This window comes from Loxodonta africana, chromosome 1 (assembly GCF_030014295.1).
Source record: "Loxodonta africana isolate mLoxAfr1 chromosome 1, mLoxAfr1.hap2, whole genome shotgun sequence".
Taxonomy (NCBI): domain Eukaryota; kingdom Metazoa; phylum Chordata; class Mammalia; order Proboscidea; family Elephantidae; genus Loxodonta; species Loxodonta africana.
In genome coordinates this window covers 10048280-10066591 of record NC_087342.1, presented here as the reverse complement: position 1 = coordinate 10066591, position 18312 = coordinate 10048280, and the positions used below count along the sequence as shown (strand labels likewise).

The 18312-nt window shown below is 42.1% G+C and overlaps 1 protein-coding gene across 2 annotated transcripts in view; it reads right to left on the bottom strand.

Annotated features, from left to right (window-relative positions):
- Window positions 1-4036: 4036 nt before the first annotated feature.
- Window positions 4037-18312, bottom strand: part of PLA1A (phospholipase A1 member A) — a 44823-nt gene continuing 30547 nt past the window's right edge. Inside the window, exons 8-10 of one of the 2 annotated variants that reach the window (XM_023551757.2) lie at window positions 16300-16408; window positions 10964-11128; window positions 4037-10354 (exon numbers count right to left, since the gene is read on the bottom strand). In XM_023551757.2, the coding sequence (XP_023407525.1) occupies window positions 10270-10354; window positions 10964-11128; window positions 16300-16408 (359 nt within the window). In that variant the 3' untranslated portion in view covers window positions 4037-10269. The remainder of the gene's footprint in view (window positions 10355-10963; window positions 11129-16299; window positions 16409-18312) is intronic. The other variant, XM_010592934.3, reaches the window with a different exon arrangement.

Here is an 18312-nt window from a genome sequence, read left to right as displayed (position 1 = left end):
AGGATATATATATGTATTTGATATTTATAATTAGTATATATGATTTTAAATGTGTATTTAAATATGCACTTAAAGCCATGCCTGGCACATAGTAAGCATTTAATAAATTACAGTTATTAATAACAAGAGGATTTTCATCAGAACAGTACCTGGCACATAGTAGACATACAATGAAGGTTTGCTGACTTAGAACCTGTCTACTGGCTTAGGCTTGGGCAGGTGTTACAGACCCATGATGTCAAGACAGCAGCAGGAAGAGAGTAAATAAAGTATTCACTTCTAAACATGTCCCTTGTTTGTCTTCAAAAAGTTTAAAGCTAACACTCACGTGTAATAAAGAATCACTAAAATCCAACAGAAGCAGCAGTACGGGCTTGGAAGTGCACTAAAGTAGAAGATTGGCTGGGCTCTCTAGTAGTTGTTTGACTTCGGGCAACTCCCGTAACCTTTCTGGGCCTCGGTTTCTTTCTCTGATACTCTGTGGCCTGATGAATAATATACTAGGTTTATTTAAGCAACAACAACAACAACAAAAACCAAACCCATTGTGACAAGTCGATTCCAACGAATAGCAATCCTATAAGACAGAGTAGAGCTGCCCCCATAGGGTTTCCAAGGAGTGCCTGATGGATTTGAACTGCCGACCTTTTGGTTAGCAGCTGTAGCTCTTAGCCACTACCCCACCAGGGCTTCCATTTAAGCAACACAAAATAATAATTATTATTATGATATTATATATCAATTCAGCAGAAGCTAAGAATTTCTTTTGGAAAAGAATGAGAGAGAAATCAAGGAAGAAAGAACCCGGCCTCAGAAGTTCTTGAATTCCAGGTTAAGAAGTTAAGAAAGGATATCAAGGCAGTCCAGTGAAAATTTTGCAGCAGGAAAATAATAAGTTTAAAATGTTTTTAGAAGGAATTATCTAGCACAAGTGAACAGATTGGAGATGGTCAGTGAGTGGTATATTTGAGTCTGGGGCAGTGTATGTCACTTTCAGAATGTCAGACCACTCAGCAAAGAATCAAGGGTTGGTAAGAACTCAGCAATTTTGGAATATTTATGTTTCAATTTAGTGTTCTTTATATCCAGCCATAGGATCGTCCTGCAGAGATTTTAAAATGCTAAAATGTGATACTGGCAGGCTCAATTTTAAAACCAGATGAATTGATGAAGGCCATTCCTGACACTTGTAAAAAGACACCAATTGCACCTCTAAAGTTAAGCTTCTCTGTCCCTGACATTCTCTCCTGCCTTTGTCTACATCATTAAAAACGCTGTCTTTAATTCAGTTCATGACGACATGATCATGATGACGCAAAGGAGAATTTATCACAAGAGCACAGAGTACCTTATGGAATGCATGGTCAGTAATACCACCAGGCTTCAATATGGGACTAGAACAGGGAAACAAAAAGGACACAGGCACCTTCTTTGTTTCTCTTTTTCTCAGAGGACCCTGCAATGTTTTTCTCTCTCCCTGCAGACCAGTCTTCCCTGTTTTCCTAATCTCATGGTGGAATATGGCTACCCTCTGCTCCTGAGTTCATATGTGACAATTCCAACTGCCAGAGGAGATGTCTCTTAGTTTCAATTTCAAATTCACAAGAGGGAGAATCTGACTGGTCCAGCCTGAGTCAGCTGTCCACTTCTGGTCCAATCAGCTGGGGCTAAGGCAGGGTCATACAATATAACTGCGGCTTCTAGGAGCCCACCCTGAAGATGGGTGGTCAGGTAAATGGGTGACCCTTGAGCTCAGAAAACAGCTCAAAATGTTTAGGTGTCTACGAGAGCACTCTAGCCTTATAGCCTTGAGGAAAATGATTTTTAGACAATGGTGTTCCTCTAACTGTTCCAAAGGAAGATGTCTGGTGAACACTGTGGTCTCAGGATTTGAGTAAGAAAATGAATATTCCATATCTCCGATTTTATTGAAGATAATGTTAGGGAAAGTTCCACCCCAAATTTGTCTCCTAAAACAGATCTTTATAATCCAGGAGTGAAGATAAGTCGTGAACATTTAGCAAAAAATTAACCAGTGCATCTTCTTCTAAGAATTTTCTGTTACCCCACGACACTACTCTTTTTAGGCAGCAGGCCAGGAAGAGCCTGCTGCCTCAGAGAAGATTGACAAAACAGAAGCAAAAACAAAAGAGTCAGATGCTTGGCTTGGTTGTTGCTGTTGTCATTTTATTGCGGCGAGAATATTCACAACAAAACATTGGCCCGTTCAACAATTTCTACATGTTTGCTTCAGTGACATTGCTTACATTCTTTATGTTGTACAACCATTATCACTATCCTTTTCCAAATTATTCCACCGCCATTAGCAAACACTCAATGCCCCCTAAGCAAAAACTCCTGTCTCCCCCTCCCTCCCACTGCTAACCACAAATAATCTTTGATTTCTATGTATTTGCTTATATCATATAAGCGAAATCATGTGGTATTTGTCCTTCTGTGACTGACTTATTTCACTCAGCATGTTTTTAAGTTTCATCCGTGTTGTGGCATCAGGGCTTCATTTGTCTTTACAGTTGAGTAACACTTCATTGTATGTATATACCACATATTGTTTACCCATTCTACTGTTGATGGACATTTAGGTTGTTGCCACATTTGGGCTGTTAGGGAAAGTGCTGCAATGAACATTGGTGCACAGGTTTCTGTTTGCAACCCTGCTTTCATGTCTTCTGGGTATATAGTATTGGAATTGTGGGTCATATGGTAGTTCAGTGTTCACTTTTTTGAGGAACCACCAAACTATTTTCCACAGCAGCTGTACCATTTTACATTTCCAGCAGCAATGGATGAAGGTTCCTGTTTCTCCACAACCTCACAAACACCTTTTTCCATTTTTTAAATCTTTGCCATTCTAATGGGAATGAGGTGGTTCTCGTGGCTTTGATCTGCATCTCCCTTCCTTGGAAGCCGTATGGGGCAGATCTACTCTGTCCTATAGGTCACTATGAGTCAGAATTAACTCTACAGCAACAGATTTGGTTTGGTTTGGTTAATGGCTAATAAAGGAGCCCTGGTGGTGAAATGGTTAAGCACTTGGCTGCTAACCGAAAGGCCAGCGGTTTCAACCCACCAGCCCCTTTGTGCGAGAAAGGACCTGGCAATCTGCTTCTGTAAAGATTACAGCCTAAGAAAACCTTTGGGGAAGTTCTATTCTGTCATAGGGTTGCTGTGAGTGGGAATCAACTCGATGGCACACAACAACAATGGCTAATGATGTTGAGCATCTTTTCATGTGCTTGTTGGTCATTTGAATATCCTCTTTGGTGACGTGTCTGCTCAAGTCCTTTGCCCATTTTTTGATTAGTTTGTTTGCCTTTTTTTCTTAAGTTGTAGAAGTTTTTTAAAAAATATATTTTGGATATTGGACCCTTATCAGATATATGGTTTCCAAGAATTTTCTCCAATCTGTAGTTTATCTTTTCATTTTGTTGATAGATGCTAGTAGCCTTTTTAAAAAAAGATGTGGTAGTCTTTTTCAGCAAATGGTTCAACAACTGAATAGCCACATGTAAAAAAAAATAAATTAGACACAGAACTTACAAAATTAACTCAAAATGGATCGTAAATTGAAATGTAAGGTGCAAAACTATACAAATTCTAGAAGATAACATAGGAGAAAATCTAGGTGCCCTTGGATGTGGTATGACTTTTTAGACACAACACCAAAAGCATAATCTATGAAAGAGAAAAATTGATATGTTGGACTTCATTAAAATAAAAAACTTCTGATCTGAGAAAGACACTGTTAAAAGAATGAAAAGAAAAGCCATAAGCTGGGAGAAAATATTTGCAAAACACATATCTGATAAAGGAGTCATATCCAAAACTAAAAACTCAACAATAAGAAAACAAACAACCCAATTACAAAGTGGGCAAAAGATCTGAACAGACACTTCACCAAAGAAGATATACAGATGGTAGATAAGTACATGAAAAAATGCTCAAAATCATGTCATTTAAAAAAAAAAAAAAAAAAGCCCATTGCCGTCAAGTCAATTCCAACTCATGGAGACCCTATAGGACCGAGTAGAACTGCTCCATAGGGTTTCCAAGGGGTGGCTGGTGGATTCAAACTGCTGACCTTTTGGTTAGCAGCCAAGCTCTGAACCATTGCACCACCAGGGCTCCAAAATTTCAACTAATCTAGGGCATCAGTGTTTTAGAATGCTCTTCAAATGACTCTAACACGTAACCAGGTCTAAGAAGCACTGCTCTCGATGAAACTTTAAGGTTTGTTCCAAACTTAAGACTGTGTCTTTCAAGCTTTGAACCAGTCCATTCCATTTCAATCATTAAAAGGGGGAACATCATCACTACCAATCTTACAGAAATAAAAAGAGTTATAAGAGAATACCGGGAATAATTGTATACCAACAAACCTAAGGTAACTTAGACTAAATTTCCGGAAAGACACAAACTACTAGAATTGACAAAAGAAGAAATAGAAAATCTGAATAAACCTAAAATAAATAAAGAGATTGAGTCACAATCAAAAAACCACCCACAGGAAGAAAGGCTTGGCCATCTACTTCTGAAAAACATCAGCCAACGAAAACCCTACGAATCACAATGCTACAATTCGCAAACTATCGTGAGGATGGCACAGAACCAGGCAGCATTTCGTTCCCTTGTGCATGGGGTCACCATGAGTTGAGGCAGACTTATGGCAACTAACAACAACATTTTTGAAGAAGTACAACCAGAATGCTCCTTAGAAGCAAGGTTGGAGGGACTACATCTCATCTACTTTGGACATGTTATCAGGACGGATCAGTCCCTGGAGAAGAACATCATGTTTGGTAAAACGGAGGGTAAGCAAAAAAGAAGACCCTCAACGAGATGGATTGACACAGTGGCTGCAACGATGGGATGGTGCAGGACTGGGAGTGTTTCGTTCTGTTGTACATAGGGCAACTATGAGTTGGAACCAACTTGACAGCACCTAACAGCAACAACATGCTACAGCAGCTTGCCTGCGGATTGAGCTAAACTACATGCGCATCATTAGACCTATATCTTAAATAATTATTATTTACTATGAAACTCATGCAGGTGATCATGCAACAATGATATATCTAAACTTTAAAGTGTAATATAAGTAATTTCCTGTCTAATACAGAACGGCTTGGGTGTATCAAGTGTACGTGTACAACCATTGGGGGAGATTGAATGAGCATGGTCAAAGCAGCCTTTCATTTGCTTTATTACATGATGGTGGTGGCTATCATAATTTTAAATTCTTTTTTTTGTTTCTTTCATATTGTTTAATCGTATCAATAAAAGACTGCTGAATAAAGCCAGGGAATCTGAAAAGGATTCATTTTAATTAAAAAGTTAATGAAAACATGCAAAAAAAAAAACCCACAAAGAAAAGCCCAGGCCTTGATGGTTTCACCTGATGTATTAGTTTCCTAAGGGGCCGTGGTGGCGCAACAGTTAAGCGCTCTGCTGCTAACCAAAAGGTGTGGCTGTTCGAACCCAAAAGTGGCTCTGCAGAGAAGTAACCAATGATCTGCTTCCATAAAGATTGTTGTTGTGTGCCATTTAGTTGATCCCAACTCATAGCAACCCTATATGACAGAGTAGAGCTGCCCCATAGGGTTTCCTAGGCTGTAATCTTTATGAGGGCAAATCACCAGGTCTTTTCTTCTGTAGAGCAGCTGGTAGGTTCGAACCATTGACCTTTCGGTTAGCAGCCAAGTGGTTAACAATTGTGCCACAGGGCTCCTTTTCCATAAAGCTTACAGCCAAGAATACCCCAAGGGGCAGTTCTACTCTGTCACATCCGTTCATCAACGCAGCAATAACAAGAACATAAGTTTTCTAGGGCTGCTGTAACAAAGTACTATAAACTACGTGGCTTAAAACAACAGAAATTTATTTTCACAATTTTAGAGGCTGGAAATCTGAAATCAAGGTGTCGGTGGGGCCATATTCTCTCCAAAGGCTCTAGGGGAGAATGTGTTCCATGCCTTTCTCTTAGCTTCTGGTATTGCCGGCAATCCTTGGTTGTCCTTGGCTTGTAGACACACCATCCCAATGCCTTCCTATATCGTTACATGGTGTTCTTCCCGGGTATCTGTCTTGGTGTCTCTTCTCTTCTTGTCAGGATAGCAGCCATATTGGATTAGGCCTATCCTAATTCAGTATGACCTCATTTTAACTTGATTATATCTGATCGCTTTTCCAAATAAGGTCACACTCACAGATATTGGGGGTTAAGACTTCAACATATCTTTGGGGGGACAAAATTCAGCTAATACCTTTGGTCAATTCTACCAAACATTTAAAAAAGAATTAATGCCAATTCTTTACAAGCTCTTCCAAAGAACAAAGCTGGAGGACCAACATTTCCTGATTGTATAGCTTACTACAAGGCTACAGTAATTAAGACAGTGTGGTACTGACATAAGGATAGACATGTGGACCAGTGCATTAGAATTGAGAGTCCAGAAATAAACTTTTACATTTATAGCCAACCGAACCCTGGTGATGTAGTAGTTAAGAGTTTGGCTGCTAACCAAAAGGTTAGGATCTACCAGGCGCTACTTGGAAACTCTGTGGGCCATTCTGCTCTGTCCTATAGCATCACTAGAGTCGGAATTGACTTGATGGCAATGGGTTTGGGTTTGGTTTTTTGGTTTCTTACAAGGGTGCCAGGACAATTCAACGGGAAAAGTCTTTCAACAAACAGAGCTTGGATAACACGCAGAAGAATAAAATTTGATCTCTTCTTTATGCCCTACACAGAAACTAACTCCAAATAGATCACAGATCTATATGTAATAGTTAAAATTAGAAAACTCTTAGAAGCAATAACTAAACCTTGGGTTAGGCAAATCTTCTTAGATATGACACAAAAAACAAGTGACAAAAGAAAGAAAGATAAATTGGGCATCATCAAATCAGAAACTTTTCTTCTTCAAAAAAGAAAAAAAAAATTTTTTTTTTTAAAGGGCTCTGTCAAAAAGGGAAAAAATAACCCATAAGATAGGAGAAAAATATTTGCAAATCATATGGCTGATAAGGGAACTGTAGCCAGAATATATATAAAAAAGAACTCATACAACTCAATAATAAAAAAGACAAATACCCCAATTTAAAACTGGGCAAAGGTCAGGAAGCAGTGTTTATTCATGGTAATGGGAAATTTGGCAACAATTATGGATGGTGGTTGCACAACATGAGTAGTGTCATTAATATCACGGCATTGTAAAACAAACACCTGGAAAATTCTGAATTGGCAAATGTTGTCTTATATATTTTTTTACTACAATTAAAAGAAATGGGCAAAGGATCTGAATTGACATTTCAATCTCTAGACAACCCTACAACTGTGGGACATATGAGTAGCAGGTCATTCCAAAAACATTCTTCTCAGTGTTCCCAAAGGGTGGATCTTCAGACATGGACAGAGAAGGGCCTTTCTCAGCTGAGTGACAGGGAAACCATGTTCTCCCGCATCACCCCATCCCAATCTCTCCCTGGCATCTTGTGCTCCAAGTGTTAAGGAGAGTGTTCCTGAAACACTTCTGGACACAGGCTCCCTCTTACCTCTTATGGGCCGTACCTCTGAGGACCAAGCTCCCATCAGCCTCAGGTATAGAAAGGCCTGAGCTTTGGTCATCATTTACCTGAAAATCAAGTGGTGCTCAACACCAGAACGCTCCTTGGGGTCTGAACATTTTCTATAAGAAACACTTGATCCCTCTCAAAGGGCCTACAAGATTTCTCTTATTCTTTCCTTGGCCAGCTGAAGTTTTGTTTGGGCTCACAGTCAGCTCTGACTACACAGGTTCAGCTAGGATGCCCAGTTCCTCAGGGACTAATAGTGAGCATGGTCACCTGGCAGCAAAGCCAGCTTCATGAGCATGAGACCTCTTCCGTTACTCAGGACCCCACACTTACAAGGGCCCACTCTTGGCTTCTTGCTGTGTGCTGTCGTCATCTTGAAGTTCTTATTAATTTTTTAACGGGAGCCCACAGGATTATTTTTCCCAGGACCCCAAATATTATGTAACCAGTCCTGCCTTGTTGCATTGCAAGCCCTTGGGAGGGACGGCCTTGGTGGTGCAGTGGTTAAAAGTTCAGCTGGTAGCCAAAAGGTTGGCAGTTCAAATCCACCAGGTGCTCCTTGGAAACCCCATAGGGCAATTGTACTCTGTCCCATAGGGTCACTATGAGTTGGAATCAACTCGATGGCAACAGGTTGTTCTAATACCAGTTAGAGTAGTGGTTCATCACCTGGTTCTCGGGCCAGACATCTGGGGTTTGAGTCCTGGCTCCTTTAGGATCTCACTCTGGGACCTTGAAAGTTTCTCATCTCTCAATTTTTTAAACTGTAAAGTGGGGATTATAACCTCATAGGCTTGCCGGCAGTGGGTAATATATGTGAAACACTCAGAACGGTGCCCGGCACATAGCAAAATTCTGTACAATGTTAGCTATTATTGTTGTGTGGTTATTCCAAGTTCAGATTGCTTTGTAACTTTCAGCAGGACGAATTGCCTTAGCAAATCCCTGATTCCTTTTCTCTGAAGCTTGGGTTTAGTCCATAATCAGAATACACAACAAATTATAGAGATTTCTATTAATAGCTTAAAAAATTCCTTAAAACATGATTTCAGAGGTTCTGAAAGGATATAAAACAAATTACCAATAATGATTAACTCTAGTGGTAGGACTAATGGTAGTTTTCACTTTCATAACTTTCTGTATTTGATGAATTTTTTTTTTAATGAGCTGAATTTTATAATCATAAAAAACAACAAGCCTTTATTTCAAGAGTTATAACTTTAAACCAAAAATATCTTCTGAAGTCTTCTTTAAACCAAGCAATAGTCTCGCTTAACCAGTAAAGAAATGTCTGCTTTGAGCATTGTGCTCTTTTAAGAACTATGTATATGGGATCATACTGACAACAGCACTATATATATGGATCAAATCAACAACGGCAACTTGGAGGATTAGATGGGAAACTTAGGGGGCAGTGAGTTTATGTTAATGGGTGAGGAACAACTCAAGAAAGGAGGGTGAGAATGGTTGCATGACTTGGAGAATATAATCGGTATCAATAAATTATACATATTGAATGTGTTGAATTCGTATATGTTCCAAGTATATTTTCAACAACAAAAATAAATAAAATAAGTTATTTTTTTCCAATGATTCATCATCGCTCACTTCTGATGAGTTTTGTTGTTCTAAAGACTATTGTGTCTGAATGAATACCCATATTGAAAAAGGTAATAAAATCTCAGACCCCTATACTTCTGAAGGAAAGAATGTTCTTTCTGCTTCACAGATGGGTAACTAGTCACCAAACCTGGAACTAGTTGAACACCGCTGGTAGCTCCAGACGAGAAATCTATTTTACTGGCTCCCTCCCTGCAGCATCGCTGCAGGCTGGCTGTGTCTTAGCTGACGGTCCAACAGCCCTGTCTGTCTCCAGGTTCTGGTGCTCCAGCCCTACAGCCACTAGCCCCAGATGGTGATTCCCTGTTACCCCGTACTCACACCTTTGTAAATAGTCCTTTTATTAAATTCTCCTCAAATACTCAATTTGAGTGTACCATCTGTTTCTTGCTAGACTGTGGCTAATACAAGGTTATTTACAAAGAACAAATTTTGGGAAACACTGACCCAAAGAAAATTTACTTGTATCTCCAAAAGATTTCTGCAATCCCAAAAATCTTCCAGATACCCAGAGGCAGCAATGGTAAGGGATGGTGAATGGCATCGTCTTCCTCCCCTCCCTTCATTCCATTCCTTGTTTCAAGTGCTTTTTTTCAGTTGCTTATTTCAGTACGAAGGACCCAACACATCTACTGTTCTCTCCAGTCTCACAGACTGTAAATCACATTTTATGTATATAACAGAATTCCATTCTAATAAAACAATTAAACAATTCATATGTTTCATGGAGTTGTATAAAAAAAAAAAAAACAGGGAGAGAGAGAGAAATTTCCCCATATATTGAATACCAGGTACAGATGCCAAAGGATATGGAGTAGTCACAGTTAAATGTTAATAAAAAAAATGTTAATAGGAGAGCTAAAATGGTATCTATATAAGGCTCTTCAATTGGGCAATGGAGATCAAGCTTTGTAAAATGAGCCATCTCTCACCTCCAAAGAGGCTAATTATGGAGGAAATAACTGGGAGTTGTGCCTTCCTCTATAATAGTAATGACCGAGGATAAGTTGTTCCCATAGAAATCCAGGGCTGGACGTTGTACACAGGCTGATACTACACACAGGCTGTTTTCAGGTCGTGAAAAACAGCTATACTTGCTTGTAAGTTCACTGGTTCCGGTAAGCAGACCATCTTTTTACTGCAAGAGAAGAGCAACAAGACGGTATGTGCTCAGGGCAGGTGCTTGGGAGGTCAGAGAGGGGGCAGGAGGTAGGTACAATGCTGTGAGTTGTATGTTCATGTATCTTCATGATGTTTGGTGAAAGAAGTCTGTAATAAGAGCCAACTCCTGGCCTCCAGATGCCCAGGGGTGGTGGTAAGAGACAGGATGAAAGGGTTGTGGATTCCTGATCCACACCCTGAGTGTGACCAGTGACACATCTGAAGTGGAGGCTCAGGAGGAAGATATACACAATGAGAAACCTTTGCTCCAATAAAATCTTACACAGAAATCAGATATATAAAACAGAGGGAATGGGTCTCTTATACTGAAGTGGGTGTGGGGAGTTAGAACCCAGCCACCCACCTTTTGGCTCCCTTCCTAACATCCCCAACACAGGACGGCACTGCAGGAGGTTCAGGAAGCAGTTTCGAAAACCCTGGGTCTTTATCATCTCTGCTTCTAAGAAGCTACTCACCATGATGAGATTGAACCTCAACAAGTAACATGTCTAAGGTCAGGATTGGTCCTTGATGTGTGTCTGGGACAGGGATGGGTACTGGGGACAGTCTGGTGTCTGGGACATACCTGTCATTGAGGGGCAAAGGTGCAGCGCAAAACTTCCCAACAATGGTAGTCCGATCTTTTCTCAAAGCCCATTTGGAAGCCTGAAATTTGAGTTTCACTTGGTTTATCTGGCACGGCGGGTAGGGGTGGGCGAGGATTCCTTTCCCCTGGAGTTGTTGTTTAGGTCTGCAAGGGAAAGAGAAAGTGAGCAACCGCAGCACTTTTGCCTTTGCCTTCTGTTTTTTTTTTTTTTTTTTCTGTTTGGCGTGATTGGGCTCCGCTGATACCACTGGTTAGCTGTCGTGCACAAAAGAGCAATCAGCCCCTCTGCTCACACACCCACAGTTCTGAACATGATTCAGAAAGTATCTGCTGATTCTTTGAGGGTAAACAAGGGGATAGTGAGCAAAATAACAGCTCTCTGGGTTTCAATGTCTGAGAAAATTCCCCTCATTCCTGGGGCCCCAGCTGGAGAAGCTCTGCACTTTTGGATCTAATTACCTGAAAGTAGAAGCCCTCATTTAGGACTTCAGTCCAAAAAAATGTGTCTGAAGACTACTGTGTTTTAGGCTGAGTGTCAGTGTGTAGATGGCTAAACAAAACAAAACAAAAAACAAGAGCACAAGTCTTGAAGGATAATAACAGAGCTGGGATAGAATATTAGTGTGGCTTTGGCAGCTGCTAATCTATGAAAAATATCACCTATGGCAATTAGTTTTAAATTGCTGAATGCTCTCTCACAGCTGGCAACGGAAACTGCGATGGCCAGTAGAAACTGCTCATTGGCACCCCCCCGCAAGTGGCATCCAGGGCACCTACCCTACCTGCCATATCTCAGATAGGACGCTGGCTCACCTAACCTAGCATGGTGGGTTTAGAGTCATTTAGCCTTAGGTATAAATCCTGCTACCCTACTGGAGAGCTATGAGCTTGAATCACAGCCTAGGGGGCCCAGAATAAAAACAAACTCCAGGCCTCTCTTAGCCCCACCCTCTCACCTCGCCCCTCATCGGTTTGCAAGATTCGGGCACCACTTTGGACTCATGCCCTGAGACAAAGTTAGAAAGATGGAGGGAGGATCATGAAGAGACCAATCTGAAGAGGTCGAGCTTCCAAACAAGCTGCTAGACCCTAGGCAAAGGCAAGAAATGAGGAGACTGAAATGTAAGAAGAGAAAGGCCTGACTTGAAAGTCACCAAGCAGGGCACAAGGCTCAGCCCACCTAGCACAGCTGTGAGAGCATTACATGAGGGAGACAGGGAAGGAGCCATGCAGGGCTGCCCAACTCAGTAAGGGAAGAAACGTGACTCTTCGAACCTCTCAGTCTCTGAGGTAGTAGGGTCTTTGAGACAGCAGGAGAGAGGGGAGGGCACTACATTCCCCTGTACATGCATGCGTGGTATTGGGTATGCCCAAGGGGCCAGCCAGCTTGGTTTCCCTTTCCTTTCTGGCCTTCACCAAGGAATGACAGGTGTTCTTAGTGTACTTTCAGTCCAGGGTTAGGCAACATAGTTTGTTTTTACCTTTTGAGGAAGATCCTATATAACCTTGTTTAAAAGCTCATCCATGTTTGTTTGTTTGTATCTTCCAAAAGTGTTTTGAAACATTTCAGAGCAAAATACAAGAAGGTTGTTTGAATTGAGGGGCTTGTAAGTCATAGATGCTGTAAGTGAGGGACTTGGGGACTTGGCCCAGGTAAATTTTCCGAATAGAAGGAAACCTGGGGGTGGTACAAAAGCTATAGGCGGTAAAGGAAAGACACAAAACATGAAGCTGTCTCCATTTTTTTCTTTTTCCTATTTCTGACCTGCAAGAGGGAGAAAATCAAAGAATTGAAGGTAGAAGATAATGCTCTGGTGGTCTTGTTTCAGAAGAGTAAGGCAAATCCGTTTCAGGAGAGGGAAGTACTGATCCAAAGATGTCCATTAGAATCACTCAGGGAGGTTATATAGCTACCTGAGTCCTATGTCCAGAGATTATGATGTAAAAGGCCTTGGGTGGGGCTTAGGTGTCAGTATTTTTTAAAACTCTCCAGGTGATTCCAATAAGCAGCCAGGGTTGTATATCAATGTCATGGTTCCTGCCTGTGTTGGCTATCTACCAATGGGCTGGAAGGATGATGAAAACACTTAACACAACCTTGAACTGATCTAATGAAAATCATTCAATTTACTGATACCCAGCTATAATCTTCAAGGCTCACGTGCACACCAGGTCTGTGTTGGAGTCCTGACTGCTGTAATAGCTGTGTAACCTTGGGTGAGTCAGACCACTGGTTAGTGATGGTATTGTGTGCTGAGAAGACATTCGCTCCTCCCAGAGGAAAGTTATCTTCCCTGATAGCACAGTTAATGTTTGTTATGGATTGAATTGTGTCCCCCCCCCCCAAGAGATATTTTGAAATCCTAATCCCTCAGTGTTGGTGAAGAATATTGGACTGCCAGAACAAACAAATCTGTCTTGAAAGAAGTACAGCCAGAATGTTCCTTCGAAGTGAGGATAGCAAGACTTAGTCTCACGTACTTTGGACATGTTATCAGGAGGGGCCGATCCTTGGAGAAGGACATCATGCTTGGCAAGGTAGAGGGTCAGCAAAAAAGAGGAAGACCCTCAGTGAGATGGATTGACACAGAGGCTGCAACAATGGGCTCAAACATAGCAATGATTGTGAGGATGGCGCAAGACTGCGCAGTGTTTTGTTCTGTTGTACATAGGGTCGTTATGAGTCAGAACAAACTCAACTGCAGCTAACGACAACAACAACAATCCCTGTACCTATGAATGTTACCCTGTTTAGAATAGGGTCTTTGAAGATGTTATGTTAGGTTAACACGAGATCATGCTGGAGTAATTGTTGTTGTGTGCCATTGAGTCTATTTTGGCTCATAGGGACCCCACGTGACAAAGTAGAACTGCCCCCATAGGGTTTTCTAGGCTGAAATCTTTACTGGAGCAGATTGCCAGGTCTTCTTTCCCTCAGAGCCACTGTTGTGCCACAAGGGCTCCTTATTAGACTAGGATAGGTCCTAATCCTATATGGCTGGTAGAACTTATAATAGAGGATACACAGAGACAGGGAGACAGAGAAAGGATGTCATGTGACCTGCAGCTGCCAAGGAATACTTGGAGCCACCAGAAACTAGGATAGAGGCACAGAACAGATTCTCCCTCAAAGCCTCAGAAGGAATCAACATAGCCAAAACCCTGATCTCAGATTCCCAGTCTCCAGAACTGTGAGACAAAAATTTCTCTTCTTATTAGCCACCCAGTTTGTGGTGTTTTGCTATGCCAGCCCTAGGAAATCAACACAGCCCTAGAAATGTTTCCAAGGCCAAGCCTGATTCTATCACACTCTTGTTTAAAACTCCCTTGTTTAAAACTCTTGTTTAAAACTCCGTTGTTTAAAACTCCCTACTGCTCTCAGATAAAACACCAAATCCCCCCTCTGTCTTTCAAGGCCTGGCAAGGTCTGACCCCAGCTTGCCTCCCTTCCTTCTTCTCACACCATACCCCATACCCCTGCTCTCTCTGCATATTCTCAGCAACCCCCTTGGGCTGGGTGGCTCCTACGAATCCTTCAAATCTCTACTCAAATATCGTTTCCTCAATGACCTTCCCTGACCCCTCAGACTCTGCCAGATCTTGCCCCTCTTATCCCAGTTTACAATTAGACATTCGTATGTGTGTGCTGGTCACATGCCTGTTTGCTCTCAGCTCCATTCCCCTGAAAACCACATTTCTCAGGCTCCCTTGCCAACAGTGAGGTCTAACCAAGGGGTGGCTCTAGTAGGAGACTGCTTTGGGCAGTGTTCATGAAACGGCTGCATTTCCTTTCTGGTTTCAGTTGCTGCCAAGTAGGCTCCACCCTGGGTCCAGTTCCCAGTGGGCAGTGCCACCAACACTACCCCTTGCTGTGTCCCCTAGCACTAGGGTGGTAATGGCTCCAGTAATACTGTTGACAATCTCTGGATTGTCTTATCACTCCCCGTTTGGTTTTTCAACTCTCCCAGCCCGTCTGTCATTAGTTCCCTGTGTTAAATTTCTTCTATTCCACTACCTGAGGTAGGTTCGGTTTTCATGACTGACTGATACAATAACATTGTCTGATTAGTCTGTCTCATACTAGCTTGTAAATAGCGAACCAATTGCTTTTTAAAGAAAAATGCACCACTACTGCTCAGTCCCTACCCCCCCTCAGGCCTGTGGCTCCCTCTAGTTGAGGCTCTTTGTCCACCCTTCCCCCTACAGCCTGGTCCCATCAGCTCCAAGGCTGACCCAACAAGGGAAGAAAAGAATCAGCCCCAGCTCCAGGCAGGTACTGGGATCACCCAGCATCAAGCTCTCCTGGCTTCTAGTCTCACCCTCACCTTTACTTACCTGCTAACTGAAGCTCTGCCTCAGATTCTGTCCTGGTAACTGACCTAGTGCTGCCCTCCCCTCCCACGTGTGGGCACTTTCCAGGCTCTAGTCAGCCCTTCCCAGACCAGGGACTGAGGCCTTCCTCCCTGCTGACACATATCCCTGCTGACTCCCTGCCTGGATTCCTGAGCACTGGTTCCTATGAAAGACCCAATTCCTATGTTGTAACCACCTGTTGAGGAGCCCTCGTGGCACAGTGATTAAAGCACTCAGCTGTGAACCAAAAGGTTGAAGGTTCGAACCCACCAGCTGATCCTCAGGAGAAAGATGTGGCAGTCGGCTTCCATAAAGAATTACAGTCTTGGAAACCCTATAGGGGCTGTTCTCCTCTGATCCTATACAGTCACTGTGAGTATGAATTGGCTCGATGGCAGTAGGTTTGTTTTGGGTTTATCCACCTGTTGAGACATCTGTTGTGTTCATCTTGGCTCATTACTGCTGACTGCTAGTCTCATCTGCTATTGTCTGAATACACCATGCTTGGATGCAGTGCGAATCCTAAAGCTGGGACACTTCCCTAGCGCTTGTCAATGGATGGTCTCTAGAAGGTGCTGTGCATCGCGGCTACTCCCTGCCCAATCAGCTCAGTCCATCCACCGTGATCACACAGTGCCTGTCCTGAGATACTATCTCCTCAGTCTCTGCTGCAGTGTCATTAAAAGATAACTAACTCCTAACGAGGAGTCCCTGGGTGATGCAAACAGTAAAGCGTTCAGCTACTAAGTGAGAGGTTGATTGTTAAAATCCACCCAGAGGCACCTCAGAAGAAAGGCCTAGCAATCTACTTCTGAAAGATTATAGCCACTGAAAACCCTTATAGAGTGCAGTTCTACTCTGACACACATGGGGTCGCTGTGAGTTGCAGGAGACTCCATGGCAAGTATTGTTTTTGTTTTTAACTCCTAAAGAGAAAGGTCAGCATGTGGGAACTTACGTACATGGTGATCTTGACTGAGGAGGTGAAGTTGCTGCTAAGGAAGGTGACTTTGATGTTGGTGTCCTTGTTTCTTGCTTCCTTCAAGTGAAACTCCACGAGGCTGTGATGTACTAGGAAACCGAACCACAGCAGACAGCAGAAGTCAATTTTTTCAATGAGCAAAAAGCACCAGAGAGCAACGGTGTGGTTAGGGATCTCATCTCTACCGCTTAGTAGCTGCGCGACCTGGAACAAACTGCCTATCATCTCAGAGCCTCAATTTTCTCAAGTGTAAGTTGGGGATAATTATAGTAGATACACTACAGGTCTCGATGAGAGTTAAAACAGTTATACATATAAAGTACTTAGGACAGGGCCTGAACCTAGAAAACATTCAATGAATGTTAGGTTTTATTATTACTTATAATGCCTGAATTAGCTCAACTGCTAACCAAAAGGTCAGCAGTTCAAATCCACCAGCAGCTCCTTGGAAACCCTACAGGGCAATTCTATGGGACAGAGTCAACTCAACGGCAACGGGTTTGGTTTTTATTTTTTTTTCAATGCCTGAATGTCCCACTCTTCTCTGGTAGTATTATCATTGCAAAGGACCAAAAAAGTCTGTCATATACTAAATAATTAACTCATAAACATAGTATCAACTTTCCTCCCCTTATCATACACACAGAGTATCAGGGAACCAAGTCATGTGAGCAGAAAACTATTTCCCTCCATCTGGCATCTGGCTGCCTACGGGCATCTTGACCTAGCAGCTCTGAGACACTGCAGCTCTCAAAGTTGGTGTTGTCCACCTCAACTGGGTTAGTAGCCTGGTTCACAGTGATACTCTTGGGAACTGTTGCCCCTCCGGCATGAGAGCTAAGAAGGATTGCAACTTTCCTAACACCTGTCCTTTCTTTATCTGAGGGGCATCTTGCAGAGCATTTTCATAGGCTCCTTTGGTGACTGGAACAAAGCTAGAGATGCAATCCTTCCTCTCTCCCCTACATGTGCTTTTTATTTGTCGTAGCTTAGAGATGATGAATATTGAGGAGAACTTTAAGTGGATTTAGGTAGACTTAGCACTTAGTTGGAGGAGGGTCTTGGTCCATCTGGGAATAGCAAAAGGGCTAATTGAAGAACCCACAAGAAGAAAAGAGAGCACTCTGTGACCCCTCCACACACACACAAGGGAAACATCAAATGCCACTTCCCTTCTGCCTTTCTTGGTTGCTTATTATGGGATGTAGATTGTTATGGTGATTGCCAAGGGCTGAACTGGAGTTGATAATTGCAATGTGGGAAAAAAGGCTAACTTACGTAAGCTTTAAGAATTTAGTTGTCTGTGGAATCCTTACCTGGTGAAAATGCAAAACGGTACAGCTGTTGTAGAAAACAGTGTGGTAGTCCCTCAAAAAACTAAAAATAGAACTACTGTACGACCCAGCAATTCCACTTCTAGTATATACCCAAAAGACTTGAAAGCAGAGACTCAAACAGAAACTTGTACACCAATGTTCATTGCAGCACTGTTCACAATAGCCAAAAGTAGAAACAACCTAAATGCCCATCAACAGATGAATGGATAACGAAAACGTGGTACATACATACAATGGAATACTACTCAGCCAGCAGAAGAAACAAAGTCTTGACACATGCTATCATATGGATGGAGCTTGAAGACATTATGCTGAGTGAAATAAGTCAGACACAGAAAGACAAATATTGTATGACCTCACTTACATAAAAAAGACAAGAAAAGGCAAAGGTATAGAGACTAAAGTTTATTAGCAGTTACCAGGGGTGCGAGGGAGAGGAAAAGTGAGGGCTTAGTGGTGATGGAAAAATCAAATTGATTAGGGGTAGGGTTGCACAGCCAATTATTGTAATTGCTGTCAATAAGTTGTACACCTGGAAAAAGTTGAACTGACATAAATAAATAAAAGAATTTAATTGTCTGGACTGAGTCTGCCAGGTATCACCCAACAGGAAAGTTCCCTAATATTCTGCTACCATTTTCTCTGTGTTACCCTGG